General features: G+C 45.7%; 1 protein-coding gene across 3 annotated transcripts in view; it reads left to right on the top strand.

Moving 5' to 3' along the window:
- LOC139050106 (ubiquitin-protein ligase E3C) overlaps positions 1-27938 on the top strand; it is a 61438-nt gene that overhangs the window by 14370 nt on the left and 19130 nt on the right. For all 3 annotated transcript variants that reach the window (XM_070526319.1, XM_070526318.1, XM_070526317.1), the window contains exons 8-13: positions 8192-8335; positions 9942-10130; positions 19869-20206; positions 21936-22087; positions 23241-23407; positions 27635-27739. In XM_070526319.1, coding sequence (XP_070382420.1) covers positions 8192-8335; positions 9942-10130; positions 19869-20206; positions 21936-22087; positions 23241-23407; positions 27635-27739 — 1095 coding nt within the window. The remainder of the gene's footprint in view (positions 1-8191; positions 8336-9941; positions 10131-19868; positions 20207-21935; positions 22088-23240; positions 23408-27634; positions 27740-27938) is intronic.

Raw genomic sequence — 27938 nt, 5'->3', positions numbered from 1 at the left:
GGAAATACGCATGCAGAAGCGAAGGTGCAAGACAAGATGCTGCATTTCAATGCAAGTTTGCTGGCACATGCACAAATACAGTAAAAACCTCGATGAAATGACTTTCTCAGGACAACCCTAAAACATTGCCGGGCGTTGTGCAAATTGACCAACGAAAATTTTTCTATAAAGAAGTTGACTTTCATTCATCCGACCCTGATGTGACCAATGAAATTGATTGAATTATTTGTTGGGTTGACTTAAGGGGGGACGCGGCAATTGAATTGGTCAAATTTTTGATTTTTCAATTTTTTCTTCTTTTTTTTGCCATCCTTGTACCTTCTTTTACCTTGTGGTGCAATATTATAACAAAATAGAGGGTAGAAATCGAGAAAACCGCACTTTTCTATAGTGCCGTCATTAAAAATTGCAAAAAAATTGGGCTTCGGAAGGCGCCGTCGCACCGCAGATAGCTCTGTTATCCATTGACGCAGCACCGCTATCTTGGTATCATCGTAAAGAGGAGAGATCGGAGCTCAAGATGGCAACTGCGCCATATTTCTCCACCAAAATAAAAAACCAGCAAAGCGAGTGAAAAAAAAGAAAAAAGTGGCATTCCGATTGGGCGCACTAGTCACATGAGGCACATGGTGCGCTCCTCTTGGCTGTTATAGATATGAATTGCGGACAAAACTCTCTCGCGCACATTGGCGCAGCAGCGACCTACGCCTTCCTATCAGTGTGCTTGACTATCGTGGCAGCCTAACGCACGTGTTCTGTGATGAGCCAAATGGCTCACGTGTACGGAAAACGACAAAAGGCGTGGAACAGATGGAGAAAACTACCCCTCGAAGCGGATGCCACCGCCCTTGTCGACGAGCATGTTGGCGAGGTATGTGGGTGACCGGGAAAGCACGTCTGCGTGCAGTGCTGACGGATGCCACCATGTGCTGATGATAATGGGACTGTGGGCTGTGGTGACGACACGACCGTCTGCGATGGTGACAACACGACTGTGTGTGGTGGTGACATGACGGTCTGCGCTGGTGACGACGCGACCACGTACGGTGGTGATGATGCGACCGTGTGCGGTGGTGACGACGCGACCGTTGACTGCGGCGATGATGCAACTGTAGACTGTGGTGATGACGTGACTGTGGTGTTACGAACTTCCAACCGGTGCCGCCAGTGTTACGACATCCCACCGCTGCCACCAGTGTTACGAACTTCCAACCGGTGCCGCCAGTGTTACGACATCCAACCGGTGCCGCCAGTGTTACGAACTTGTACCGCTGCACCACGATTACGGCTTTGTGGTCCCGTAGCGCTCGTCACCCGTTTCGTGACAGAGCGTTGGTAGCGAAGACTCCGAGCCTGGCGTCGATGAGAATAACAAAAGGGACTTTATACATTATATACAGGTTATCATACAGGACATGAACGGATCGGCACTGGGGCCGAGAGCTCACACAAACGCGACTGTTCTCGCACGACGGCGTCCGGCGAAAACGCGTGACACATCTCACCCCAGTCGGGAGCGACTCTCTCTCCCGGTGGGTTGGCGGATCCTGTTTTCGAGGCGGCCTGTCGCGGCTTTTATAATCCCCGAGGACCATTGTCACTCAAACGGCCCAATACAAAGTCAGCACACGGCGGTCGTCCGAGGGGTCCAACCAGCGACCGCGCTGGCCACCCGGTTCAAAGTTCGCGCGCGCGGTGACCTCCAGGCAAAGGGAGGTGCGGTGCCGGGCTGTCTGGCACACGCGGACACGTCCAAATACGCTGCTTCGCCGAGGCTTCTCCCGCACGAAGGCGCAGCATCTTGACTTGTGAAGGGAGAATTATGGCGCTCGCAGGATAGATTCTGCATCTTGCAGATTCGGGATCCGGGCTTGTGGTAATGGCACAACAGCATCCCCGCCCTCAGATAAGGCGCCGGGAAGACGAGCTGCCTCCACGTGGCTCGGATGCCAGGCGCGCACGTTCGTCAGGCTCGTCCAAGTTCACGTCCATTGTCGGGACGCCAGGTAACTTCACGTGCCCAGGTCCGACTCGTCAGGACAGGAGCTCTGCTCACCACGTCGTCGCCAAGGCACCTTGACCAGCTCCGCTCGGGTCGTTCCTAAGACCTTGCTTCTCGCCACTGGTCCCGCTTGGTCGTTCTGCAGCTTGCAAAACCGACCGGCAAAAGGCAACACCCAACACGAACAAGTGCCCTCTGTCTCCCGTCAAACACCAGACAAAGCCATAATTCAAATCAACCTAATTAATCGCTATCCCCTTTTTCTCCCGCTGCAACAAGAGGCAGGTGTACGATCTAGCACACAAGGCTCAAACAATCAGTTTTCAAATCAATAACGCAACAAAATAGACAAGAAACAATTATTAATCAGCAATAATAATTACAAATGGAATGGTCCCCTTGAAATCACTTGGACCGAAAACATACTTCTGAGGAAGCAAATGAGGTCATTCATTTTTCCCGGCGATATTTTCGCGGAATCCGAAGCTGCTTATATTTGCGACCCTGCTCATCCGTGTAGCGGCGGTACAATAAGCCAGATTCCTTGCCAAATGAAACCCCCTTTTTTTTCACTCCTCGTTTGACGCTCTTCCTCAGATCGGCTAGTGAACAATCTTCCTGTTGCTCGCGAATCCGAGTTTCCCTTTCAACTGCAGCCTGCTCCTACCAGCTGGCGGAAACCGGAGCGAGTGTGGAGCCCGCGTCGCCTAATTGCGGCGTCGCGTCTATATCGCAGCTAGCACTGCACGCGTCACTCCCACTCACTTCCAGGACCCGCTCGTCTAGGCCAGCCTCCGAGCTCTGCCTCTCCCGTGACTGCTCGCCACTCAAGTTACCGTGATCGGTCCGTGTGCCGCACCGCCTTTCGCTCACCGACGCTAAGTCAAGTTCCCTCGACAGCGGGCGCGCTTTGGATCGCGTGGGGGCCATGTACGCCACGTCGGCAAAGAATGATTTGCCCTGATTCCTCAGCAGCTGCTCCGAGCTATTTGAGAAGAGGTAGGAAAATTGCTCCGGGAGGGCGGCTGACACAGCGGCTTCGGTGTTAAGTTTTCCAAACTCTCCTTCAATGATAACCGTTGCGATCGGTAAACAGACACTCTCCTTCTCGGCCACTTGCCGTATCCTAACGCACTCTCCCGTAAAATCACTCGAGGAGACGAAAGACGGGTGAACAACGTCCATAGTTGCTGCAGAGTCCCGCAGTGCTCGGCACTTCTTGCCGTTTACTTTAATTTCCTGCACATAGGGCTCCAATAGACGTATGTTCTTGTGAGTTTCCTGTATCGTTGCAAAAGCAATTCTCTCTGGGCAGCTTGCAGCGATGTGCCCTTGCTTTTTGCAATTGTAGCAGGTTAACGGTTTCCGTTTTTCAAAAGAACGCGTCATTTTGTTTCGCTGTTTCGGACCATCGTCATCATTCTGAGATGCATTCTGTCCTTCCCTTACAGTTTCTTTGGTAAGGGATTCGTCGTCCCGAAACTCGCGACGCGTGATTTCTTTCCGTTCGTCGGGCTTCCCGTAAAACCCATCTCTTCTATCTGCTTTTTCTATGCGCACTGCCTTGCTGTGCAAGCTGCGGCGGGTGTAATACTCTTCCGCTAACTCTGCTGCCTTGTTTAGCTTAACCTCCTTTAGCCTATCTTGCAGCCAGAGCCGGACATCCTCATCAATGCAAAGGTAGAACTGCTCCAACGCGATGCATTCGACAATTTTGTCGCGGTCGTCGTAAACCTCTTCGCCCTTCAGCCATTCCACCAGGTCGGCTTTTAGACGAAACGCGAAGTCAACATTCGACTCCTTGCCCTTTTTTGCATACCGGAACCTCTGCCGGAAAGCTTCGGGCGACAATTTGTACTTCCGCAGTAGCGCTTCCTTCACATCACTGTAGCTCTCGAACGCCTCTTTCGATAAGCAAGTTATTACGTCTGATGCCTCCCCAGGAAGCAAGGCTAACAGATTCTGTGCCCAAAGGGATCGCTCAATGCTATTCCGTTCACACACGTGCTCAAATTTCACGAGGTATTTGGCCATATCCTCTCCGACGACAAAGGGTGGAAGTTGATCGCGTATTCTGGGAACATTAGAAGTGAGACTAGGCACCGGCGATCTATTTCGGGTCTCCAACTCTTTCATTTTAAGCTCGTGCTCACGCATCTCTCTCCTTTCCTCCTTTTCCTCCTCGCGACGTTGCTGTTCTCTCCTTTCCTCCTTTTCCTCTTCGCGACGTTGCTGTTCTCACCTTTCCTCCTTTTCCTCTTCGCGACGTTCATTGATACCCGCCAAGGCCTCTGCGGCTTCCTCAGCCGTTACGTCCCCAGTCCTCATGACCTCAAGGATCGCATTCTTTCGTTTGGTTGAGCCCAACTCAATGCCCAACTCCTCACAAATTTCGAGAAGTTCCTTCACCTTGTACTTCTCCATCGTTCACGCTGTCCTCCTGCTGTTTACCCTTTTTGAATATACCTGCCGTACGCTACTATAACACTACTAGTAAGACATATGCAAGTATTTCACACACTGCCCTGTTTACCCCCTCAGCATCCCCTGGTTTTCAAAACACTCTTACTAGGCTTGAAACACACAAGGTTATCACAATGCAACACCAAATCCTTCCCTAAGCTACTATAACCTGTGTCAGAGAAAGTCTGGTGTTTGAGGTAAACTTCAGGCACTCACCGCGCCGAGGTAGCTGATGCCGGTCAATCCCGTAGCTGCCATCCAGTGTTACGAATTTCCAACCGGTGCCGCCAGTGTTACGACATCCCACCGCTGCCACCAGTGTTACGAACTTCCAACCGGTGCCGCCAGTGTTACGACATCCAACCGGTGCCGCCAGTGTTACGAACTTGTACCGCTGCACCACGATTACGGCTTTGTGGTCCCGTAGCGCTCGTCACCCGTTTCGTGACAGAGCGTTGGTAGCGAAGACTCCGAGCCTGGCGTCGATGAGAATAACAAAAGGGACTTTATACATTATATACAGGTTATCATACAGGACATGAACGGATCGGCACTGGGGCCGAGAGCTCACACAAACGCGACTGTTCTCGCACGACGGCGTCCGGCGAAAACGCGTGACACATCTCACCCCAGTCGGGAGCGACTCTCTCTCCCGGTGGGTTGGCGGATCCTGTTTTCGAGGCGGCCTGTCGCGGCTTTTATAATCCCCGAGGACCATTGTCACTCAAACGGCCCAATACAAAGTCAGCACACGACGGTCGTCCGAGGGGTCCAACCAGCGACCGCGCTGGCCACCCGGTTCAAAGTTCGCGCGCGCGGTGACCTCCAGGCAAAGGGAGGTGCGGTGCCGGGCTGTCTGGCACACGCGGACACGTCCAAACACGCTGCTTCGCCGAGGCTTCTCCCGCACGAAGGCGCAGCATCTTGACTTGTGAAGGGAGAATTATGGCGCTCGCAGGATAGATTCTGCATCTTGCAGATTCGGGATCCGGGCTTGTGGTAATGGCACAACAGTGGGCTGTGGTGACGATGTGACTGTGGGCTGTTGTGACGTGAGCATGTGCAGTGGTAAAGGCGTGTCTGCGCGTGGTCATGACGGCAATTTGACATCGGCAAGAGCACACATTTTCACGTCTAATGTTCAGCTACGGATTTCAGCTCCAATTCTCATGAATGAAGAGTTTGCGCAACAAGAGGAGACAAAAGCAGACGTTTTGAATGCGCTGTCATCTACCTCAGCAACAAAGAGGACATTTCAGCTTATGAAAGAAGAAGGAGTGTGTGCTGACGGCGTGGTTCCCAAGGCATCATTTTTTATTGTAACAAAGCACTCTTAAACGAGCTGCTTTCTGCAGCAACCTGCAATCAGTGCGGGAAAACACCAGCTCGTGTTGAAACTGAGCCATGTCTTGGGCTTGCAACTAAAATGGAACTGTTGCGTGACGACTGTGAGGTGGTAAACAAAAGGTGGTCATCCCCAAGAAGTGCTGGCACTCAGCAGATAAACCCTTTTGAAGTGAATGTTCGTCCACTACAAACTGTGCATTCGGTGGGCAAAAAGCAAGCCACGTTGAATGATATTTTTTCCCACATGGACATTTCCCATTGAGGACTGCATCACAAGTCCTACGGGAGGCTGCACCATAGACATAGTCGCTCTTCCACTGCCTCAGCAGCCATGACAATAGGGTCTGAAAGTGCATGTGTGCAAGATCTACAAGGAACTTGGATGTGCGCCAGGCAATGTTGATGTGGTCTATGATGGCACTTGGGTGACAAGGGACCACATAAGCCACATAGGTGTTGGCTGTATTATTGAATTATATTCTGGCCTTGTCTTGCATTGCCCTCATGCCTTCAGAACTGCGTAGCCGCCATCCATAACTGTGTCGATAGCAACTACAATTTCACAGCAGCGATTGTGGCAAGTGGTAGTTTCATTTTGACTCTGTGTGTGTTGGCCATGTTCCTTCAGAACTGCATAGTTGCTATTCATGATCACGTCCATAGCGACCATGATTTCATCTGTATCAGTTGGAGCAAACATAGTTTCATTTTGATTCGTTGCAATGGGCGTGCAATTCACGAACATGATGAAAGCTGTAGTGGACGAAGAGCAATTCTACTGCAGCCCACACAGTGGCAGAAAGCCTACTAGCTACATCGTGATGCAGTTGCCAACCAACTCGCTGGTGATAAAAATTATTGAGAAGCGCGTGTGGTAGGCATGTGTGGATAGTGGATTTTGAGTTTGAAGCAAAGGGTGATTTGGGATGAATAATTTTGAATTGATTATCGAATAACTATTGTGAAAGGAAGGGGCTGCAAACTTGTATGTGTACAATGTACAGCATATAATGACTTGTTCTGTGAAAGAATAAGACCAAGATTTAATGCAGTAGAACTTTTTAACGTCTAAGATGCAAATCGGTTTGTGAATAGCAAAGCATGATGCAACTACCTTTGTGCAGGTGGGAAGTTAACACAAAAGTAAAACAATGCACAAATATATAATTCAGACTATTGCAATGATTAGAGGACATGTAAACAGAAGGTAGTGCCGTACCAATGCTTTAATTCTGATTAGACATCTCGATTGCACTTACGAGATGTTTCGGTGTTGGCACTTTGGTCGGCGACAGCACAGGTACAGGTGTATGAAGAATCCATATTTTTGGTATGCTTCACTGCATGGCGCATATACTTCACCGCATAACAAAGGTGTAGTGTGGCGAAGCTGAACATAGGTGTGGAATCTTGCATGTCGAAAAGTTTAATATCAATTTTTTTTATGACAGTTTGAAAGTTTATGTAACATAATTAACGTATACTATTGCAAAGTGCACACTTTTGGGACCCAGCAAATTTCAGAACAAATATCGGATAGCACAATTTTCGAAACTACTATTCAGAAATTCGATAATTAGCATGACATTAACGCATGGTAGTGAAAAGCATGTTTCAGATGAAGATGCTGGTCTGGCTCTACTGCCACACCGCGAAGGAAGTCGTGAAGCTTTCGTCGCTGCAAGCACTAATCTGTCATGAAATGACTAGAATTGTAGCTTCTGGATTGCCTTTATGCACAGTTCGTTAACTGAAAAAATCTGGTAATTCAGACTTGTCCTTTGATCTCAGCAGGCACATGCATTATTTAATGGAACCAAACTCTTTTATTTGCACATATTTGGCTGCACACCAGCTAATTCAGACAGCTTTAAAGAGTGCGGCGAGTGTGAAGTGCTGCAAATGTGCAATGCAAAAGAGCAGAAGCAGTGATAGTATCCAGCCAAAATGAAGCAGCGGAGTCCACATCGTCATAGTCATCAACAAAAATTGTACGTGCACGTCGGGAAAGACAGAAGGCATCGTGCTTATTTGTGCCTTTATAGCCTTCATCCTTGCATTTAGCACCATGCTTAACACTGGGTAGGCTGCATGTCTTCATAAATGTGTAGTTGCCATACATGATCCATGCTTTACACCTCAGCTACGCACTTTTGACCTCCACCAAGGTGCACTTTTGACGTGTCACGGAGGCTGTGGCAAGTGTGATCTTGGTGGGAATTTCCTCAATTTCACACACCTTACAGCGCGCCGTTTGATATTTGGACTTTGCCTGTACGACTGATCATGAAAAATATTTTGGCCATTTTTGTTTATTATTTGGGTTTATAGCTTTAAAATCGAGGGCGCATTATAATCAAGTAAATACGGTATTCGCAGGTGGTGACGCCACAGGCGCAAGCCATGATAGACCTACTCCTCCAGCCACTCGGTAAGCCTGTGGCTGACGGCTCAGAATGTGGCGACTATCAGCGCGAGATCATCTCCTGTCTTCTAAAAGGGCTTCTTGGTGACTGCCCCCAGGTATAGTACCTGTGCCATGGGCACTATGACTTTGTGTGCATGTGTACGTGTTTGTGCCTGTCAACACAAAAGTGCAAGAATGTCAGGGTGTCAGGGTGACCTTATTTTCGTGTCCTTTCTGGCTTGTAGCACCGACTTACTTGGCGTGAACTAAGTTGCCAACACTGAGGTTGTCGGATATGCCTTTGCTTTCTTTGGCGAAGTGATTTTTCTGCTTTACAAATGATGCACGAGCATTGCAGATACCATATTTACTTAACATGTCCTCAATCGTAACATGCACCCATTTTTCATGACACACAAAAAAAGAAGAAAAAGCCTTTGGTTGTAGCGCGTAACCGTTTTCCGTGACAATAAAGAAGTCGTTTACAGTATCACGCACCTTTCATACCTATATGCTTTCACACAGAAGTACAACTTTCTTTCATTTGGAAAAACAGCGGTTTACTCCCAGTGCACTAAAGTTGAGATGAATAAATGAAATTGCATTTTTGCCCGTAAGGCGAAGCATTTATTGTGATAGTGCATTAGTAGACAGCTATGTGAAGTAAGGATAGTAGTTTTATCAGCCATGTAAACTTGTATACATTGACTTACTAACTAAATTAACAAGCATGGTGTCACGCACACACGAGCAAACATGAAGACGTCTCACTCGATGACCGTGGAAACTCGCGATCAAAACGCTGGAGTGAAGAAGTGGGGCAGCAGGAGCGAGCGAATTGACCTTCGTGCTTCCTCATGCTTCAACATAAACAACTAAGCATAGAGAACACAGCCCGGCATGCCTAGATGTGTAGACTCAGTCCCCATCGCAAATCGCTTTCAAGACAGGGCCCATGCGGCTGCACCACACACCGCATTTGCTGAAGTGGAACGCCTCTCCTTCTGTTTGCGCCACTCCTGCCCGCAAGTTTCGGGAACTCCAAATGCCTATGATGCAACCCGATTTCTGCCCGTCTCCACACATGTGACTACTTTCCTTTTAATTGCGACATCATGATGAACTCTGCTTGCCTTCGCAGGCGGCACTTCCGTGCTGATAGAACAAATGCAAAAAAAAAAGGGAAGACAGATGATGGACTATCCTAAGCACACATACTACAGCACATGGAGCAAGCTACTATAGCTAGGCTCGAAGTGCGTATGAGGCAGCCATTTTGAAAGGCCAATGGACACATGGTAGCACAGATTTAGGGTTGTACTCGATTCTAACTCGCAAGCAATTTTTCACAGCGCTGACAAAGTCGGCGCAGTCTATGCTGATCGTGCGTGGTGAAACTGAACGCACGCTCTGAACAACTATCTCTGATTGCGCCCCAGATGCTGAAAACAGTTGATGGCCTCGAACATTATGAAATTTTCAGATGCTATTTTATTGAAGCAACACATTCAGCTAAAAGTTTCTAAACATATTTTGCGGTATCACTGGCATTGTAAAAAAAAGGTAATTTTTTTTCCTTGAAATTGCTCCATTTTTCACTCTCTCTAATTATTGGCCATTTTTTTCAGCCTCCACTGTGTGCAAAACATTGGTCAGTAAAATGTATTGTATGCACTGTGGCCTCAGCTGGACTTGGCTGATTGAGTTACATTGTTGGCTCAGGTTGTGCGAGTCGTGTTGCCAGCACTGGCAAGTCGGTGGCCCTACCCTGGCGAGCCCCTGCTTCAAGCCATACTTGGCCTAAGGCCTTCACCATGGCTATTTCAAGCCCTGCTGCGGCTCTCGTCACCCGCAGAGCCACTGTTCATTGCAGCTGCAGCACATCTGTCACCCTGCCTCACTCACAAAGTGGTAAGCATCACGTCTTTGCAAAGAGTTGTTGCCTACAATTAGAGCCCTGCTGATACATTCCTTGTTCATACATTTTCCTGGGTATAACGTCGTTGAAGCCCAGTCCCAGCAAAGGGCTCATAGACATCTGTGTATTAGAATCTCATTTGATACATTGTCGTTCCTGTAGCGCTCCCCCATGATACGCTGCGACTTTGGCATAGTTTACTGTACAGTAGACTTCCATTGATTTGTTAATTTGATTTTGAGAATAATTCGATCCTGACCGAAGGTCTCGGCCTGCTCCCATGTACTTCTACAGGGCCTGAACATTTATTATTTCGGTCCTAAAATTGGCCTTTGCTGGATAATTTGAACTTTACCATTCAGCATGTACATGCCTGACCCCAGTAGTGACCCCTTTAGTAGCAGTGGCTGTCTCGACAGAGCTTGGGGGACAGTGAATGTGTTGAATACGCATCGCTTCCCGTCGAAAAAGCCTATTTTCAGCCCATCCTGGGAAAATTTTGAAGCAATGACGATAGCTCACAAGTTCCTGTTGCAGTATTTACAAATTCCTAATGTGCACTTTTTTTCCCATGAAAATTGGGCTAAATGCCGTGTTAGCGGCGTTGGTATGCTGTGTTGCGGTGAAGCTGACTTTAGAAAACCGGCTTCCATTGTGAAACATGTTAAACTCTTGCCCATTTTTCCTGTTAAAATACTGGATTTGTGTTAGATTTCTCCGTTGTTTAGGAGCTTTAATGATATTTCTACGTTAGTTGTCTACTTTCGACCCATAGGAAGCAGACGTGCATTTGATTCGGAAGTGTGTTAGAATAAGAATAAAACTGTCAAATGAATCACTGGTGTGTTTTCATGTTTTTGGTGCATCTTGTTTAATTTCTGGATTTCATCATCAGATAATTAGATAAATTTTGTCAGTCCGTCAGGGTCAAATTAACAGAAGTCAAGTGTACAAGAAAAATATCAAGTGCACCATCTATAATGTAAAAAAAAATGTAAATTGCTCTAACTGCCCTAGCTGCACTCTTCCAATCACCAACAGCACATGCTTTTGACATGCTACAGTCTTGGTAGAAATTTCTGAAATTTCGGTCACCTTACAGTGTGCCCTGCAATATTCAAACTCTTCCTACACAACCACATGCTAATTTGGCCACAGAATCAAGCCAAAATTGCTATATCTTGATTTTACGGGGAATTCGCCGGAACTGCTCTAATCCGTTGTAAAACCTGAAACATCGCTAAGTCAGGGAATGCATAAAGTATAAACCTAATGCAAGCGATCTTGTACGCTACGGTGACAAGCGACGTGATGGAGGTGGCTGTCGTGTTTGCCCATCGTCTACAAGTCGTAACCCACGTGAGCGACAACATTGAGCGACGTCTTCCCAGTGTTGCTGGTACGAGGGCAGCAAATACACACCGAAACTGGTGTGAAGTGTGCTTTATTAAGCGTGTGACGTATGCTTTATTAACTTAAGTTGATGTGTTTTGCTGTTAAAGAGTACCATTAAACATTTCTAAAGGTCATGCAGTAGGTTCTTATCCTTGCACATATCAAAATTTAGTTTGCTCGTTCCGTGCGACAATCGGTAATACTTGACTGATGTAGATCCAATTCCAGTTTCACGCTATTGGCTAGTCGCTCATGGCACTTGCAGACAACGAGCGACAAATTCTAGATTACTAGAGCTGAGCGACCGAGGGACAAGAACGAGTAATCTGCTTGCGCGACGGCCCATTTGGTTACACAAAGCCATTGCTCATAGCCGTCACGCGCAAAATTGCTTTCAAGGTGTTTGGGCTTAAGCGGAGTTCCAATGTTTCGAAAAAGACTGACTAGCCAAGCTTCCAGTAGCTTGGATCATTACAACGTGCTTCCTCACCAGTGCATACCTGCCAGCTTCTGAATTTTCTACAATATTTTTGAATTTGGGCATGTTCTGCGATTTTCTGAACGTTTCTTTAAATTTTACAAAAAATAAGTTCTGTTCATGAAAAACTTCCAGCCATCCTTCGGCCACTCTCCGACCTTACCTTTAGTTTGCAAAATGCCCCTAGAGGGGTACCTGCTTTGAGTTAGTTTATTCGAACAAGCTTTTGAAGCAGGCAAAATTGGTAACAGCAAAGCTGCTCAAAAGCCATCACTGTGGTCTAAATCTGGCATGCTGCTTATCTATCTCTGCTGTTTGCTTCTGCTTTTGTGGTGCGTAAGAATGTTAATGATCGTTAATAAAGTGAATGTGGATGTCGCACAAAAGGTGTTTGTTTAGGGCAAGCTGTCCTCTGCGCTGGTCCTGTGCTCTTCCTTGTCCGTTTGTCTGTTGGTACTGTTTAAAATGAATGTTTAAAAAGTGTGTGCCATTACACCTTTTCCGGCATTGTGACTGAAATTTTTTTACATACAATAGAACCTCTGTAAATTAAAAATGCTTAAATGGAATTGCCGCTTATACGGAACAGCCTTGTGGTTCATTGGTTCTGCATTAAGGCAACGCAAGGAAAGAGTTTGTTAAATGGAACTACAGTCGCCGCCCGTTTATTTGGACCTCACGGGGACTGCGGAAATGTCCGAATAAACAGGTGTCCGAAAAAGCAGATTAAGAAAAAAAAAATGAAATCCTTTATTTCCACGCACTTATTCGGGCTTGGCAGTAGGCTTGAAGAAATCGTGAATGCGCCGTTGCACGCTGTTCAGTTTACACGCAGTCGGATAAGCCTGAATCTCGGAGAGGGTCGTACGGTCACTATAGGCGGCAGTCACTGCTTGTAGACGCTCCGCATGTGATGGCAGCGTAGCACGTGGTGCGTCATCTTCCGACTCAAGAGTCATTGTCTGGTGGTGCAGCAGTAACCTGACGAATGATCTCGCCGTCGTCGAGTTCTGCGCATGTCAGTACACCAGTGTCAGCACCTTTGAAACTGTCAAATGAGACAATGTCCGGTGTCGCAGTGCAACCACTGCGCAGGTCTCGGCAAAATATTTTCCGCGTCAGTAGGGCCTCCCGGCACCCGCTTGCCGGCATTCCCCAGTGCAGTCTGCGCGGCGGGCACTGTCGCCGCCATTAGAGACTTGACGTGATGTTTCCGTATGCCGCGTTGGATCACCGAAACCTCAACACAGCACTCAAAGCAATCACCACCGTGCTGACACCAGTCACACAAACGAAAAAAACGTGGCCTGCTCGCAGCGTCGTGCGCGAAGAAACAAATCAGCTGCTGGATTGTCTTGACATGGCTTACTACGCTGTAACCAGAACTGCTGCAGAGCCACTCTATCGAACCAGGCAGAAACGATGATGATGAGCGGGGATTTTCAGTAGTGCCACTTCGTGGGGCAGCAAGGAAGCTCCGTTCCAAACAAAAATAGCGTTCAGCAAGTCGAACCATGCACCGGTCAGGGTCAGTGCATTGTGCTCTCGACCGAGTTGGCTCAAGGAGTGTCCGAAAAATCAGACGAGAGGTTGCAAGATGTCTGAACTTTCGGCAGTTGTTACACGTTATGGTCTGTGGGGAGAATGGCGGTGCCGCGAAGCTGACCGAATAATTGGGCATGTCCGAATTTTTGGAGTCCGGAAAATCGGTTGGCGACTGTGCCATATTTACTCAAATGTAATGTGACGGCGATTATAATGCGAGGGTCGACTTTCCATCCACGCAAAGTTAAAACAAAAAATAAAACCGCTCTCAGTGCCAAGAGCACTGTCGGCCGTGTATGCCGAGAGGTTCGGTGCCGGGATGGGCCGAGTCTCGCGAAAGTGAAACTGTCTCTGAAAGTGGTGGCCCAAGAATCAAGTCATCGTCCGTGCCATCAAGCTCATTTAAGATTAATTCAGTACTTCATAAAAGACTGCGCTACCATTTCATTTGGGAACAGTGCCAGGCCATTGCGAGGTCAACAGAGCCCTTCCGACTGGGCTCGCATTCAAAGAGGGCCCCTGGCTTGTTCCACCATCCACGAATCACTGACTTGTTGACGAGGTACAACGAAAGAGTTTGTCAGCTCCTCGGCCATCAAAATTGCTCCTCTCTCCAAGCAGGTGTCATACCAAACGCGCTGCATCGCCATAGCGTCGCTAATAAACGGAGTTGAAGCGCGAAAGGCAGCAGGGTGCACCGCAAGCATACGCTAGTCACAAGCGCAGCCTAAAATGGAGTCCATTCCAAAAATAAGTTTTGACTTCTGTCGACTTGTCTGTGATTGGATCAAGACGTAAACGTACAGGTTGCCAATGTAATGCTGAAAATCACAGGTTGTAGGATATTTGTTTTCAAATGGTCAGTTGCTGTCATTCAAATGCAATGCGAGTGTTGAGTTCAAGCAACAAAAATTATGAACACGTTCCTTGTGGTGGCTGAAATTTCTGCACAGCTCTTGCCCTTCTCGGTGGTTGTATCTTCGTCACTGTTGGATTGGAGCGGGGGCAGCTCAGTTGCGATTCTGCCGTTCGGAACTTCACCTGTGCCCTCCTTTAACTGCAACTGGTTTCGAAGTGTTCGTTGTAACAGTATGGCGCTGTCAAAAAGGTTTATTATATCTGAGTGCAGTTTCAGTAGGTAGGGTAGAAAAATCATAAATGGAGTGAAATATGGTCGCAATAACCAATAAATTGTTATATTTGGGATCGTTACAAGTGGGTTCGACTTTAAATACGTTACATTTGTGCCAACTGGTATGAAATATATTGCCGAAAATTAAACCAATTTCATCGTCATTGAGAGAGGCCTTGATATGTGCGCCTTTCCTTTTTGAGTTTTCTCACCAGTACTCTGCGTTTTTTGCTCGCCAAGGCAGCTTGTGCTGGTTTTTGTCGGCAGCGTGATTGGTGTGACGCTGCCTTGTTCCTGGCGTGCTTTGGTTTCTCCGTGTTCGCAAAGTCAGTGAGCTGTGAGTTTGCTTAACGCTTCTGATGACAACAAAAAAATGCCCGTACAATGCGCTCACGCTGTAGACAAATGTCAAAGTTACCAATGAATTCAAGAGCGGTTGCATCACTGAAGTGGCTGTCTTTTTTAATGAATGGCTCTTTTTTATTATTTATTTATTTATTTATTGATACTGAAATCCCCACCGGGATTTTAGCAGGGTGGGTTACAATACATGAGAAAATACAACATAATGGCAAACGAAATATATGTACATGCTTAGGTCACAATCAAGAAAGAATAAAAGAAAAATTAAGCAAAACATTTATCAAATGTGCAAATGAAATAGACGAACACTCAACGTATAAATCATATAGACAGTCACTATAATATAACCAATTATGTTTCAGCCATCAAGAAGGGATGCGAAAGTTGACAAAGAGTCTGCTTGAACGATACAGCTGCTGAGATTATTCCAGTCTCTGACTGTTCGTGGAAAAAATGAATACTTGAAAGAATCATTATGAGAACGAAAAGGTGTTATTGTTAGTTCATGTCTTTGGCGTGTCGAATAACCGGAAGAAAATGTAATCCATTCGCTAACGTCGACTTTATAGTGCCCCTTAACTAACTGATATAAAAATTTTAGTCGCGAAGAGCGGTTTCTATCGGATAACGGGATTAGGTTAGCGCGAGCTTGTAGTTCAGTGATTGAGCTACGTCGAAAGTTGTTATAAATGAACTGTACAGCTTTTTTTTGGACATTCTCTAGTTTCAGAATATTACCTTTTGTATAGGGGTCCCATATTATAGCAGCATAGTCTAAAACTGGGAGGACAATGGATGTGTATGCTAATCTTCTTACAGCAGGGGTAGCCAAAGTTAATGTTCTTCTTAAAAAGAATAACTTTCTATAAGCATTCGCTGTCACGTAGTGAATATGTTTGTTCCACCTAAGATTGTTTGAAATCCATAGCCCAAGATATTTGTATTCAGACACTTCAGACAAAAGCACATTGTTAAAATTATACGGAAACGATAAGGGCCTCTTCTTACGAGTGATCCGCATGAAAATGGTCTTGTCGAAATTTATACTCATCTGCCACCGCTTACACCAAGAAGCAACACGCTGAAAATTATTGTTTAACAATGCCTGATCAGATTGATCATTAACCTCCGTATATAGAACACAATCGTCCGCGTATAATTTTATTTTGACAGAGATGCCTTCTACCATGTCGTTGACATACATAAGAAAAAGGAGTGGCCCTAGGACCGAGCCCTGCGGGACACCCGATTTTACTGGTAACTGGTTAGATTGATGTCCTTTGAACGCAACAAACTGATGGCGATTGTTCAAATACGCTGATATCCAATTAACAAGTTGAGAGTTTTTAAGCAGACTATTTAATTTAAATAACAATTTACTGTGTGATACTTTGTCGAAAGCTTTGGAGAAGTCCATAAAAATTGCATCAATTTGTTTTACGTTATTTACAGATACGGCAAAATCATGGATAGTAGCAACTAGCTGTGTACAAGTTGAGTACCCTTTCCGAAATCCATGCTGGCATTTTGTTAAGATGTTATGTGTATCTAAAAAATCCACGATATGTTTATGTATTATGTGCTCTAATAATTTGCAAGTGTTAGAGGTTAAAGATACGGGGCGGTAATTCTTTATAGACTGTTTGGCACCTTGTTTATGAAGTGGTGTTACTCGGGCTGTTCTCCAGTCATTCGGGAGCTGACCTTCTTCCAAGGAATGTAAAAACACAATGTACAAGTATTTCGAAACCCATTCGGCATACCTTTTTAGGAAAGTGTTGGGTATATCGTCTGGGCCTGAACTTTTCTTTTCATCAAGTTTTAAAAGCATGTGGAATATACCCTGTTTGGTTATTGATACATCAGAAATAGGGGGCAAACAATTCTCAAACATAGGTAAGACACCATCATCACTAGTAAAAACTGAGTGGAAATGCTCATTAAATAAGTTAGCAATTTTTTCTTCATCATTCAAGTGAATGCCATCAACTTCAAAAACATCGCATTGGTAATGTTTCGGTGACACTTCCCGCCAAAATCTATCTGGAGACGCTGTGATGAATTTAGGCAATGATTCTTCATAGTAACGTTGTTTCTCAGTAGATAATTGGATCCGAAGTTTAGATGAAAGAGAGAGAAATTTCTGCCGTTGATCTGGTGAAGCTCTGCTTGATTTTTTCATTTTATCTTTTAACCTCTTGAGCTGCCTTTTCAATCTCAGCGTCTCCCGAGAAATCCAGGGATTCTTTTTTCTTTTCTTAACAATAGTTGGCACATATTTTTCAATGCATTTATTAACAATACTCTTAAAGCGTTCCCATAGTTCCTGCACATCTACAACATTCTCTGAAAATGAATCTAAGCAAAACGAAAGCGTATCTATAATCGAAACATCATCAGCTCGGGAGAAATTGCGGAATCGGACAGCGCTGAAGCTGTCTTTCCAATTCATATTATCTATGGTTAGTAACACAGCCTCGTGATCCGATATTCCGGGAAATACATCGCACTTAGTGCGACTACTTATGGTCCCACTTACAAAAAAGAGGTCCAGGATTGTTTCAGAATTACCCTGTATTCTAGTACAGGTATCCACTAACTGTAATAAATTAAAAGAAAAGACAATGTCCAGCATGGCCTCCCCTAAGTTATCGTTATCACTTTTGACCGACATCGTTTCCCAATCAATGCTTGGCAAGTTAAAATCTCCCGAGAGAATAATTCGGTCAGCGGGTTTCACATGCTCGCTCATGTATAGCTTCAAAGAATCCAAAACTTCAACACCAGAATTAGGAGGTCGGTACAGAGCAGCTATGACATATCGAATATTTTCATGGTAGGCCTTGCAAAATATGCATTCAACATCTGATAAATCAGGCATCTTTAAGAGCTTAATGTTATCCTTGAAAAGGATGGCTACACCTCCGCCCCTGCTACCTCTGTCTTTTCTGAATGCGCAATACCCAAGTGGAACGAACTCGCTATCATATATTTCTTCATTTAACCATGTCTCTGTCAATACAACGATATCTGGGTTATACGACAAAAGAATTCCCTCTAACTCTGAACGCTTGTTTATAATGCTCCTACAATTTACGTTAAGTATTCCTAAAGAGCCACGCCCGCGCTTAGTCTGTCAATTTTGAGAACTTGATTTCTTCAGCTTGTAACGGCATTTTTTTTCAGCATCCCAACCAAACAAAGTCCCGTTGATGCTCAACTTATCGTAATGCAGCTTTACTTTCATGTTTTTCTGCCTTTCTTCCTTAGAATTCTCCCATAAAAGCTTCCGTGTGTCACGTACTCGCTTAGAAAAGTCTTCAGATAGCGACAGTTCACTGCCCTTTAGTTTATGCGATGCTCTAAGCAGGGCATTCTTCTCTCGGTAGTCAAGAAATTTTAGAATCACTGGACGGGTTTTATTTTCGTCTTTTCTTCCGAGTCTATGACACCTTTCTATGCCTGTTACGTTAATGCCTAGTTTTTTACTAAAGACTTCATCTTTTACATTTCGTTCTAAGTCTTCTGAAGATTCAACTCTAGGTTCATGTAAGCCATAAATTATTAAGTTATTTCTCCTACTTCTGTTTTCTAGATCATCAACATGTTCACTAATGTTAGCAAGTTCTTCCTCGAGGTTCGTTATTGTTATTTTGATGCTTTCTACGCTAGAGTTCAGTGCACTTAAACCACCCAATCGTCGCTCGATGTCATCAGTTCTTTCTGTTAATTTTGATAGGTTCCTTTGCATTTCATTCTGTGTTGCTTGCATATCATGTATAGTAGAAAGAATTTTACTTTGCCCATTTAACAGTTCTAGCAAGAGATCTTTTTCTGTTGGACCTGGATTTTCTTCTACGTCTCCGCAAACCAGAAGATCTCTAATTAATGAGCTAATTATACTAGACAAACAATAATTAACACGCAGTGGGCAGGGCAGCAGCAGCAAAAACCGGTTATCCGATCGATAACCACGAGTTGGCATATATCTACTAACCTGTAGCATGAAGCAAAAGGGATTGTTCAGCATGTTGCCGGGATTGCTGCCGCCTTGCCCACTGGTGAAGCACAGCTCGTCCGGCGCCTTTATAGCTGTCCGATGGGGCGTGTGACTTGACGTCACTGTTGTGGAGGTGATACCCGGACTTGTGACGCATGGAAAACTTTGCCGATTCATGATGCCGCATTCACCACGTGTCGATGAATGCACACCAGCGTCTTGGTCCACGCCCACCAACGTTGTCGAAGCAGCACAGGTGCTAGTCGGAGCTTGGTTTCCGAGAGTAAGCAGCGTAACCTGTAGCATGAAGCAAAAGGGATTGTTCAGCATGTTGCCGGGATTGCTGCCGCCTTGCCCACTATTATTGCCCATTATTAATATTATTACATATTGTGCTGCTACTGCTAGTGAGTGGTCTCGTTGAAGTAGAAACTTTGTAAGAATCTTTGTAAGTAGATCTGCTACACCTACAATCTGCTGCAGACAAAAAGCTATCTGCCCCTTTCAAAATAGTATCTTGTGTACTCTTGAGCTCAATCTATCCTTAATGCATTGTGTGCATATTAAAGAACCCCAGGTGGTCAAAATTAATCTGTAGCACCCTACTACTGCATTATTCGTAATCAGATCAGGGTTCTGTCTTGTAAAACCTGAGAAATTAATTAATCTTTTGGTAAAAACAACTTTTCATCAATATATGGTTCCTTGATGTTCCGTTTAATGAGTCCACTGTGTAATTATGTTAACAGGTTGGCAGGTATGCCAGTTTGATAAACATGCTTACATTTGTTGACCAGTCTGCCTTTTAATAAACACAGGAGAGGTCCAGCCGCGAAGACCTGGAAGCAGACGAGTTGAGTCAGACTGACGAGGCCTGGAGTGGCGGCGGCTCATCCTCCACATCTCTCGCCGACGAGGCGCTGGAAGACGTGCTGGAGCAGCTCAACGTGCCAGCCACCGTGAACACCTTCTTGGAGGCCGCTGCATCCAGTCGCGAGAACCTTCCTGCGCTGTGCCAGCTGTGTTGGGCCCTGGTGCAGCGGCGCCCACTGGCCCTGCACCACTTTCGGCTGCTCTACACGTTGGCCTTCCGCCCTCAGTTCCTCCGGCAGCTCTGGGTGGCACTCAAGGACGTTCGCGCTCCATCGCTGTTCGTGTAAGTTCCAGCTCTTTTTTACCTGGCGAAATGCAGCGGACGTTTTGGGAATAAAAGCTGCTCTTGGTAGGTCAAAGGGATAAATTGTTATTGCCTACTCTAGGCACTAACATAGTCCTTGGAAGAGTTTTACACTGGCTGTCTACATATGTGTTTCAAAGCACATACAGTCAATGTCCAATTTTCCGGACTACCTAGGGGCCATGAAAACGTCAGAAAAATCTAGCAGTTTTAAAAAAATCAATGCATGCCTTTCACTGCCCCCAAAGGCTCCAATTGCCACAGGCACGTCCGAAATAGCTCTGAAGGCCTGCCAGTACACTTATTTAGGTGTAGCAGTAGTCGTACTGTGACAGGAGGCGGTGGGTGAATGCATGCATAATTAAGGATTAGATATTAGAGAGGCCTAAAATAGGGGCCCCGAAAGTTTGGGGCATGCAGTAATGAATAGGGTTCTGTGTTTGCAAATATAGCTGAACCTAGCAATAATGAAATCGGCAGGAAATGCGAGAAAATTCGGTTTCGGGAGAATTTCGTTGTTGCGAAATGAGGCAGCACAGGCAGGTAATGCGTTGCAGAACGAAACTTTGCTGTAACTGGACTACTGAGCTAACTGTAACTAACTACTGAAGGGCAGGCATTGCAAACACTAAAAAGGAAACACATCGAAGCACTGCCCGCTGCGATAACAGCAAGCTGTCTGCCACCTGACTAAAAGATGTGTTGTGCTTCATTGATGCTGAACGTAGAGTTTGCCTACCACAGAGTGCTACAGTACAGAGAATCACTGGTCTGCTTGCCTTACTGTTTGTGCCAACGGAGTTAATCAAATGAAATGACCACCGGATGACACCGAAGCATTGTCATTGTGTCATCATGTGCCGATGTTGCCGCATCGAAGACGTTGGTGTGACATTCGATTTTTGTGTGTTTTCACATTTTAAGGTAGTGTTATAGCCCATCTCCAGTTTTGTCTCTCTGGATTTAGCAAGCCATTGCTTGCAATAAGACTGTGCTTGTAATAAGACTGCTCCGTTGGCAGCTGTGTATGGCTTGGCTGCCCCTATCTTGAAAGTGATCTGCAATACAGACAGAGTGTGCTGAGTGCCAACAGCTTCGTGTGCGTTATGCTTTCGCCGCTTAGTTCACATTAAAGCGAGAAGCAGCACGAAGGTCAATTCACTCACTGGTGCTGCCGTGCTTCTTCGTTCCTGCATATTATGGCTGCAAGTTTCCGCAGTCATCGAGTGAGATGTGTTCATGTTTGCTTGTGTACACATGACACCGTGCTTGTTGATTTACAATACAATACAATACAGTTTTATTCGCCCGTTTTTTCACACACACGGTCACTTAGTGATCTTAGCATCTTAGTGACTAAGCGTTAGTAAGCGAACATTTAGAAGTTTATACGGCTGATAAGACTACCATCCTTATTTTGTATAGCTGTCTACTAATTTGCTATGGTTATCGATGCTTCACCTTTCAGGCGAAACTGCGACTTCTTGCTCTTCAGTACTATGAATGGATTACTTATGGAAAATAGTGTGTTGTGACAGTGACATGCAAAGAAAGGAAAATTACAGTTGCAAACACTGGTATGTGTCCTCTGTTATTCTTAATGTGTCACTCTCTCAGCAATCTATTTTCCCAGTAATTTTCTTAGAGTTCTGAATTATTCTGCATGGTCATCAGAATAACAAAGGTGCACGTATCCCTTTTCGGTCAGGCCTGGCGGGACGCCGGTTATGCAGCTGCTGTCATCCGGGATCTGCCCACCGGACAACTGGGCCGAGCCCTTTTCGAGCCAGCTGAACCTGTTCTGCAGCCTGCTGGCCCACTTGCTGCCAACGCTGCACGATGTCGAGTTCTACGAGTCTCGTGAGTCTGACTTTATTGTAGTCATGGCTTTGAGCAAAGCTTTGCATTTTGTTTGTCGGATCAACGACAGGCTTCATCACGTTTTTGGCGTTCCCTTGAATTGCATGCGTTGCAGGACGAACTAACAAAATGGTTAGTTTAGGCATGAGCTACCTTTCATACCTAGTTGCATCCCTAGTCATCCCCATTTTCATCCCTATTAATCCTTTTTAGTCATCTCTTTAGCAGTTGTTGCAGAGCGATTTGATAAATACAGAATATCAAATGTGCAAGGAACCATGTATAGGACGACAGTGATGAAGATGGGCATTAAGTGTAAGTGGATTTCCATTTTGTGAAGTAAAAGTTGAGTGGTGTCAGCTTCTTATTGCCATAATTGAAGGCATGGTACCTTTCTTTTTTTTCTAAAAACATGGGTGTGCATTAGTTTTCTATGTGGTTCAGGAGTTCTGTCACTTCTACGTTAGTTTTCTACTCTGAACCACAGTATGTGGGTGCGCATTCCCTTACGAAATGTACGTATTTAAGATTACTCGGACATGTATTGCCAAATGAATCAGCGATGTGTTTCATCATGTTTTCTGCCTCTTCTTTAATTCGACCTGCCAGGTAATTCAGTTAGCTTTGTCGGACCCGTCCGACTCAAATTAGCAGGACTTGACTGTAGCTTGAATTTGTGTACAGTAAACTTTTAGCGTGTAAGCAATTTTTGTTGTGTTTACCCTTCTCGTCCATTGTGGCTTTGTGCTGGATCTGCTGTGCATTCTGACTAGCATGTTTGCAAGAACCGCTTTCACAACCCAGGTCAAGTGTTTTTTTTCAACCAGTCATCAGCCTAGTTAAAGTAGGCAAGGTTCCCAGCACTTGATAAAACACTGCCACATTGTCTGCACAGTGTCATCAAACCTTCACCAATGCTACACTTGTTTAATTTCAACAAAATGGCATTTTTCCTCCCATTGTTACAAGCAACGACGGTGTCGCACGTGCTGTGCTAACAGTCACCTTATCTTGCCTTATCCCTTATCCTGCGTTCAGCACAGAAACCACAGCACTCGCATTTCGTTCATTTGTAGACTCTCTGCATAACCTCTACTTACGGGTACCACCACTATTTCACCACATCATGACTGTTTTTTGTCTACACATGCAGCTGCGGGGGATCCGATGCCCTTCTCGCTGGACGAGCTGGTGTCACTGATCGCGCAGCTACGCGAGCTCTGCCTGGGGCTGCTGGAGCTATGCTTTCCCGACACCCGGACCGGCCTGACACCCCAGCAGCTGCAGTACTTGAAGACCCTATGGAGGCCTATGTTTGAGGTAAGGGAGAGAATGCTGTGCCCGCATCATCATAAGCACCAGCAGCAGCAGTGTCCACCGCAGGACAAAGGCCCCTGCCGACAATCTCTTAAATACCGTAGCCTTGCACTAGCTGATTTCGTCTTATGATTGATTGATTATGATTGTGAGCTGATTCCGTCTTATGATTGAACCTTGATTATACCACATGAGATTACGCACATCTATTGTCACACAACAACCCATGCCAAGTTGCAAACCCAACAGTGGACAGGTGAGAAGTGCTGCTAGCGTCTTTGCGGATAGCACGCTTGCGGTGCTGTCCCCTCCATCAAGAGACAGAGCATCCCTTCGCATATGAGAAGCTTAGACACTCCCTCCTGTTCTCTTAATTCCCTTTCTGTGTGTTGTATGTGTGTTTTTATATCAAATAATGATAATAGCCTCTATTTTCCTTTCATCATTCATTTCCTTTCCCCTTCTTGACGCCACTCATCTGCCACCCATCTTCGTATTCTCGGTGCAGCCTGATTGTGCTTTCTCTCTCTTGCGGCTTTTTGTGTTGACTGCCTGCCCACACTCCTCCACGTTCTCTTTTACAGATATCATATACATTCGCATAATGAATGCACTCGCATAATAAATGCACCCCCAACTTTTCTCTTGAATATTTAGATTTTTGTTTCCCGCCGCATATGTATGATTGCATCCCCAACTTTGCTACTGTGCAGTCCCACAATCAAACGGCCGTGCCGTAGTTTTTTTGAGAGATTTAAAATCTTTTACTCTCGCACAGGTGTTTAAAGCAAGCACGCTTAATCTTGATGCCCATTGATGGCATAGCCATGATGGGAGAACACTGGCGGGAAGAACACAGTGAGAACAGGCTATGCATTATCACAATTGCTTAGGACCTGATGGAAGGAGCAACCGTGATAACGATCAACCTATCCTTAACTCATGCTTGCCACCATGGCCAGCGCAAGGGCACCTCGCAGACTTAAGAGAGAAAAAAGAAAGTTGCAACTAGCTCGCCGCAACAGTAACTAATGCACCTTACGGACTTTACTCTGACTTAAGGGGGGAGGCTACCCTGGAGACCGAACTTCCTTATTTTTTAAGATATCCAGATGAAACTTTCAGGGTACGTTCACACCACAAAACTATGAGGAACTGCAAAGTTTCATGAATATATGTTTATTAGTTCCAGAGTTATCGAGGTCTAACTAGGTGATTCATGTATATGCCTGAGGAAGAGCCTGGAGAAATGCCAGAACATCGTAGGAAGCCGAAATTCACTGTGATGATTCCTTGATAGATATCCCAGGGGGCTAAAGAGCCCTTTTCTTTAATTTCCCCTTCAAAAAATGTTATGACAACTTTGAATTTGATGTAGCCAGTAGTGACCACATTCATCAAAAATTAATTGCTTATTATAAATTAACTGCACCATCTTTCAAAAAAAGAAGCCTGTTACCCCCTGGCAAAGTCATTCAGGAACAGAATAAAAAAAAAAAAAAACTGCATACAAATCTGAAGAGTGGTTCTTGAGATATCGCCTTCCCCAGCACCACTACTAGTGAAAAAATCCATTCCGAGAAAACAGGTCTTAAAGTTGAACACAGGTGTTTTTTTATTAGAAAGCTCCTGCGGATCTTCTAATTAGCTCTTGCGGCTCCAGGCACACTCAGTGTGTCGGATTTTCGACTGGCGACAGCCGAAAGCACAATTCCGCCGCTGAAAAGCGTCTACGCAGTCGGCACTCGCTGCGGGAGATCGGAAGTTCGATGCTCGTACAAGACGCATATCGCGCTCCCGTGCACCGAACATCTGCACTGTCTTGGGCTTTGCCGGCATCGCATGCAGCAAAGAACTAGTGAGAAAAAAAAGCTGAGCAAATAATCTAAAAGATAGCACAAGGCGATAAGCAGCGCGCAAGCTCTTGTTGAGGCGGACGGAGCAAGGGGCAACAACGATGCAAGCACGGCATCAAAGGGAGCAGCCGCCGCCGCCCGCGCAGCAGCCAATGGCAGGCGCGCTTTAACCCGCGAGATTTGAACGCGCTGCTCCGGCCAATCAGCGCTCCGCATCACATCACGGGAAAACGCCAATAGCGTCTCAACCGCGCCGACGCCATTTTGCAAGGCGGCAAAATAGAGACAAAGAATCTACGGTCAAAACGACACCAAGATGGTGCGGGCAGGCCACATGGGCCGAGAATGGCGCTCGCGCCAAGTTTGACTTCATTTATGCATTTGCGCGTGTTTCTTGGGCAGCGGTAGCCTCAAAAGTAGCGTTATTTTTGGTACTTTACGGTTGAATTAGGTGCTGATAATTACGGAACAGGTAGTTTATGAGACATACAACCCAAAAGTATGGTTTTTTCGACTTTTTTGCGGTTTTTCGGTTTTCAAGGGCCGCGCCCCCCCTTAAAGGAGAAAGAGCTCGCGATGCGCTGCCAGTCACAGTACATGGGAAGAGTCCAAGTGAAGGAGGGGCGGCCGGCACATGCTGGGTGTAATCTGGTGTAGTGCCAAATTGGTGTGTCTGTTGCTCGCTTTTCTGCCTGTATTTGGTTTCGCTGTGTGCGAAGAGTCGAAAGTCGATTTATGCCCCTGCTGCAGGACAGAGTTTATCTGCTTACAAAAGGGAAACGCTGCTCGGACACCAATAAACTTTGACATGCATATTAGCAGGACGGTCAGGGAAAGAGACACACACTGCGTGCTTGTCAAAACAACAGGGGCTGAAAAGCAGCGCTTCAGCGTGATCCTTGCGAGAATAGCACTGTAACCTCACTATAACCCTCTAGGTGTTATAGTGAGAAACTCTATGGTGCGTGCTCTATATCGATAGCATGCATCTCCCGATCTTGGAGGCTATGAAGCGGGCCACTGGAAGCCAAGCCTGGCTAAGCCAGTGGAATATCCAACATGGCGGCCTCCAAAATCTGGTAGCATGGCTCGGAATGAGCGATTTAGTCCGGAAAATCAAACTTTGGGGCCTAAATTCGTCAAAAAAATTTGGTCGCGCAAATGCGTTAGCTCTATGGGAAACCTGACGGTGTATTTATTAAGTCGGAAGTATCCATCAAGTCTGAATTTTGGGAATCCGAAAAATCCATCAGCAACTGGGAGGCATGCAGATCGTATTGGATAGGCATGTTCAGGCACGCAGTTTGGAACTTTTTGTCTCCATGCAAGCATGCAAGACTTCTCATGCGTCTGTTAGGTTCCCTGTTTCGCGCAGGTAGTCGTATGACACAGAACATGTGAGTAGGTATTGCTTCATGCCAACACTGCTGGCTGCCACTTTGGGCGAGTGTGACGCCACAGATGCTGCTGCGCCTGTGCCTATGTTTGTGGATCTGCTATGTAGAATCGAAAACATTCGGAGCTTTGTCTGCAGAGGCGACGCTCTAGATGACCGCATTGCAGATCTTGCTGGGCTCGAAAGAAAGCTCTTGCTGCATGGCCCAAAGAATGTCTATAAGAAACTGACCAATATATTTAAGGTGTGTAAATGAGAAAAAAGACGTTTTAGCATGCTTGCGGGTTCAGGGATCACGCTACACGCTATGCTAAATCGCTCCAATAAAGCATGATTGGCACCTGGACTGCAGTATTCTTTTTGTATTTACTTTCTTGGCTGTTTTCGTTTCGAGTCCTGCATATTACTATACTATAAGCCTACAGGGTTTAAATTGAAGCTCATCTCAACTCTGTCACACAAAACTGTGTATTATACACAATTTTTGTTGGTCGGATTATGTGATGTCCAGAATATACAATGTTCTCACACAGTCCCGATAAAGTTATATTATCGGGGCTCCTCTGTATCTTGCAAAAGTGTTGGTACTGCAAGGCTTGCAATTGTACATTTGAATGAATACAGCCATGCAAGTTGGTTATAGTGTTTAGCCTTCCTGTGAGTTCCATTGTGCAGAGCTTTAGCTCTTAAACATGCTATGGTAACATGCTCATATGTTGTTGGTACTGTATGCAACTTTATATGATGTCACAATGTAGCATTCTCTCACTTCAGCTTCCAGACCTGTTATAGGAGCTTAGAACCAATACATAGGGAAAGAGAATTGGCTCAGATAGTTCTATCTTCTACTGTGACTGTGTTCATGATGAAGTTCTCACATGTTCGGTGCTTTTCTTTTTTTCTTTCTGTTCAGCATTGTATGCAACCATCACACAGCTGTAATGTGTTGTTTCATGTTGTTTGCTCACGTGGTTGCAGTGTGTAGTCTCACTGCTACGACAGCTGTACGCTCGGGACTCAAGGCGCCCCTTCTGTCCCGATGGCCACTGGGTTTCACCTCGGACAGCCATCTGCCCAGATCGGGTGAGCAGCTCTCTCTCTCTCTCTCTATCTCTCTCTCTCTGTCTCTCCCTACCCTATTATAGCAGTTGTATAACAAATAATGCCGCATGGTTTGTTGCAAGTTTGTAGGGCCTTATCTGTTTTGCTAATGTTGCAAGCAAGGCAGCAGTCAAAACAATGTCATTTGTTGACTTTCTGAGTGCCATATCGCCACTGTGAA

The sequence above is a fragment of the Dermacentor albipictus genome, chromosome 9 (assembly GCF_038994185.2).
Source record: "Dermacentor albipictus isolate Rhodes 1998 colony chromosome 9, USDA_Dalb.pri_finalv2, whole genome shotgun sequence".
In the NCBI taxonomy this organism is placed as follows: domain Eukaryota; kingdom Metazoa; phylum Arthropoda; class Arachnida; order Ixodida; family Ixodidae; genus Dermacentor; species Dermacentor albipictus.
This window is presented reverse-complemented; position numbering and strand designations above follow the sequence as displayed.